Source organism: Hydra vulgaris, chromosome 08 (genome assembly GCF_038396675.1).
Source record: "Hydra vulgaris chromosome 08, alternate assembly HydraT2T_AEP".
In the NCBI taxonomy this organism is placed as follows: domain Eukaryota; kingdom Metazoa; phylum Cnidaria; class Hydrozoa; order Anthoathecata; family Hydridae; genus Hydra; species Hydra vulgaris.
The window spans coordinates 26,081,266-26,085,894 of record NC_088927.1 but is presented as its reverse complement, the minus strand read 5'-3'; the positions used below and the strand labels follow the sequence as shown (position 1 = coordinate 26,085,894).

Genomic DNA, 4,629 nt, shown 5'->3' with positions numbered 1-4,629 from the left:
AATACAAATCTCTAATATTTTTCATGAAAAGGAATAGATGTACTATTAACTATTCTATTTTGCCGTAATATTGAACCTACCTCTAAACTAATATAACTTTTATAATTATTTCAAATAGATTTTGCTTCTCTTATAGAATTATGAGCTCCAAGACAATGAATCGGCTATCCCAAAAGAAAGAAATATATATCAAGTTCTTGATAACTATTTATTTCTTTTCTCCAATGACAAGATAAACTTTAATTAGATGTTTTTTGATCAACATAATCACTTGGAAAATATGAAAAATTGGCTGTTTTTATTTGTATCTTCATCAAAAAATTGTGCAGAGCCACAGTTGCTTTCACAAAAAGTTCTACATATTCAACTTTTGATATGGTGGTTTTCTAAATATTTGGAACCTGCTAGCTAAGACGCCAAAACAGTGCTCAATTACTCTTCTACCTCTTGATAACCGATAAATAAACACAATTTATGTTTTATCGAGATTAGTCCTTCGAGGACAGGGCCTTATCATATGCGGTTTTAATGCAAATACCTCGTCGGCTAAGAAGGTGTAGGGAAATATTATGGATTCTGAATAAGCCCTTATTATAATGGATCAGGAAAATTTTAAAGTTTATTGCCGATAAAAAATCCAACTTTGCTGTTATTATAGATACCACCGTCGCTTTGACGTCCAGAGCCACCTATATCAGCCAAAGTGAATTTATATTTTGCATCACACTTTGCTAAAAGTACAATGTTGAATTTTTTTTTTTTGTTAAAATGCGTTGAACCACTTCGAGCTGGTGACTGAATAACAACATGCTTACCTAAACAATGAAGAAAATTCCATCGTTCGTAGAATTCTGAAGATATTTTTAGCCATTGATGTTTTGAAGATAGTACTAATAGATATCCTTTTTTACACAAAACATTCCAAATAACTTTACATGTAACTCTTCCTACAGTTGTCGAACTCAATCTAAAACTTATTGCTATTGTTAACTGAACGTCGTTGGTAGCAAGTAGAAAGGTAATGTAATACATGAACTTTCTTCATCAGTTGCAACTGAACGTCTAAGAGAAGATTTAGATTTTAAAAGGAGCAGCCCAGGATAAAAATACTTAAAAAGTTTGTGAACTCATGCGAAAACTCTGGAAAAAATATTCACTGTCAAATAATTTTAAATCGTTTACTAATACATTAAATAAGCCTTTCTGCGAACATTCTATAAAAATTTTTCGCATCCACACACAACGTTTCCAACATTTTCTCAATAAGACGCTTTTTTAATATCAGCAATAAAGCTATTTTCTTTTTTAGTAATTTCCATTTATTTAAAAACATTTTATTTAACAACAGACAAAAACACTTAAAAATTCCTTGCGGTTAATGGAGATTAAATTCTACTTAAAGTTTTTCGCCTGTTTGCGTATGCTTAAAGGACATTTCCGCAAAATTTCCTCCAAAGCGCAAAAAATTCTGAATGGAGAACTTGCTAAACAGTGTTAAGAAAGACTTGTTTGCAAAATAAATTAGAACACGTTGTTCGAATAAAATATCCATGTGTTCAGGTATCACCTTATCTTTTTAAAAATTACAAAGAGCTTTATTGATAATAAAAATTTTATTCATTTTTCTCAAACTGTTATAAATGTGTTGGCTTTGACTGACTTCTTAAAAAAGTTAAAAATTACTTTAAGCATGTTTATCTGAAACCTCTACTATTTCTTATTTAAATTAATGATCTCAATAAGGCATCTAATTTAACGACAATTTATTACTTTATTTTTCATATCTTACATTGGGTGTGTGCAAAAATATTTTGAAACTTTTGTATTTTTTATATTTTGTTAATAAAATAATAAATTAAAACTTATACAATTATATATTTTCCATAATTTGATTGATTTGGTCTCGTTTTCAAAATCTTTATCACGTAGACTGTTGTTCAACAAGCGAAATAAGTAACAATCCGTCGGGGCTAAGTTAGGTGAACACAGTGAGTGAGCCTATACCTACCAGTTAAATTCCAATAATTTTTGCCGAGTTGATTTCGTAGCATGTAGTTGAACGTTGTCATGAAGAAAAAAAACTTTGAGTTACTCAGTTGAGAGTTTTTATTTAAATTATTTTAGTTGAACCCAATAGACTTTTACAACAACAGTTGTATTGAAGAAGATATAATGGAAGAAAAAATTCCAACATGCAATTCTATTTATGTCCCCATCATACCCCGCCAAATTGAAATCATTATTTTTTTCAAAGAGTTCAAGTTTTGGAGTTGGTATTGGTATTTGAATATACTGAGTCATTGGAGCCATTACATTCTACAACGTAGAAGACCCATTTCTCATCATCTGAAATATTATTGCCTAGCCAACTCATAGTACACTTTTTAAATAGAAAAAATGTACAATCGTTTAAACGCTTATTTTATTATTCTGTAGTCAAATCATGAGAGACCAAAACACCTTGTTTTAATCTAAAAGCAAGCTGATTCAATGACTTAAATTGGTATGGCAACACTCAAGAGTACGCTCTAAGCGGAGTGCAATTTAACAAAAGTTCTTTAATTGGTAAAGATTCAACTTTAGATGTCCAAGTCTAGGTTTGTTTTCTAGCTCGTAGTTATATTTACCGAAACGTTTAAATCAATTTGAAGCTCTAGATGATTATCTAAAAGTACACTAAAAAAATTCATTGGCCACATTATGTGTTTTAATAAATGGCAATGACATTGGTGAAGCAAGTCACTAGAATCCTTGATTCACTAGAAAAAATGCATAAACGCCTCAGTGACTGATCCAGTATTTTTGGGCGCTTGAGATACATACATACATACATACATACATACATACATACATACATACACACATACATACATACATACATACATACATACATACATACATACATACATACATTCGTACATACATACATGCATTCATACATACATACATGCATACATACATACATACATACATGCATACATACATACATACATGCATGCATGCATGCATGCATGCATGCATGCATGCATGCATGCATACATACATACATACATACATACATACATACATACATACATACATACATACATACATACATACATACATACATACATACATACATACATACATACATACATACATACATACATACATACATACATACATACATACATACATACATACATACATACATACATGCATCCATACATACATACATACATACATACATACATACATACATACATACATACATACATACATACATACATACATACATACATACATACATACATACATACATACATACATACATACATACATACATACATACATACATACATACATACATACATACATACATACATAAATACATACATACATACATACATACATACATACATACATACATACATACATACATACATACATACATACATACATACATGCATGCATGCATGCATGCATACATACATACATACATACATGCACTACAAGCTTATAAAATGTTTTTATGCTATGTCTAACAGTTAGAAGCAAAAAATTTTCGAGAAGTAAGAAATAACAATTGATTTTTAGTATAAGATAATTAAGAATTACAAAAAATTTAATTTCTTTTAATATAAAAATTGAACTCAATGCAAAAACTTTCTAGAAAGTTTAAGCAATAAACCTTGATATTTTTGTTAAGGGCTTGCAAGAAACATCTTAAAAAATATTTAAACGCTAAACAGGGTTGGTTATTGTGAACCATCATGAACTAAATTTTCTGGCCAAATGATCTAGAAAAATTGGATATGTGGACTTGATGTACAACTTTTTGAAAATATAGTTTATCATAGTTTAGTGTCAGAGTTTGGGATTTTTTTGGTTGATCCCAGTTTAGGTTTAACATTTTAATATCAGTATTTTTATCAATATTCTTAATCTTTTCTAAAAACGAGAATTTAACTATAAGCAAAGACTTGCAATTAAAAATCAAACATAAGCAGGGGCAGATTAGGCTTTTGAAACGGCCCGGGAAATGCTATCATGAAAAAGGCCCACCAAGTGACCTTTTTTTTAAAATCGTACCCAGCCAGCATGTCCAATTAGGCCCCACATGGGGCCCAAGTGGGCAGCTCTATGGGGCCCAAATGGGTTGCCCACATCCCGCCCAAGGAAAATTGTCGCTGGGCGTGAATTGGGGCCCAAGTGGGCAGTCCATATGGGCTGCCCGCTTGGGCCCCAATTCACGCCCAGCGACAGAATTCTAGGTTTGTTTTTTAAATGTTTTAAAGCAGTGAAAAAAACAACAACTTAAGCAACACTTAAGTGTTAATTAAGTTTTAAATTATCTAAAATCGATTAAAATTAATCTATAATTTTACCAGGATTTATTTTTTGCAATGTGATTTAGATTAATTATGCAGGACGTATTCAAATTATATGAAAACTATTCAAAAACCAATTATAAAATTTCAACATTTTAAAGAACAGAAAAAACACGCTGCTACGCGTGAAACCTGTGTGTACCTGTGAAAATTGTAGCCTAATCTAGTATTAGATTAGGCTACAATTTTCACAGGTCGGATTACTTTTTAGGCGCCCGAAAAACATACTGCAACACCGAAACACAAAAATAAGTGATCA

At 30.8% G+C, this 4,629-nt stretch overlaps 1 protein-coding gene across 1 annotated transcript; it reads right to left on the bottom strand.

The window, feature by feature from the left end:
* Positions 1–612: 612 nt before the first annotated feature.
* LOC136083181 (uncharacterized) lies at positions 613–1,032 on the bottom strand. Its single transcript, XM_065802585.1, has one exon. The coding sequence runs from the start codon at positions 1,030–1,032 to the stop codon at positions 613–615; it is 420 nt and encodes a 139-aa protein (XP_065658657.1).
* Between the last annotated feature and the right edge of the window lie 3,597 nt (positions 1,033–4,629).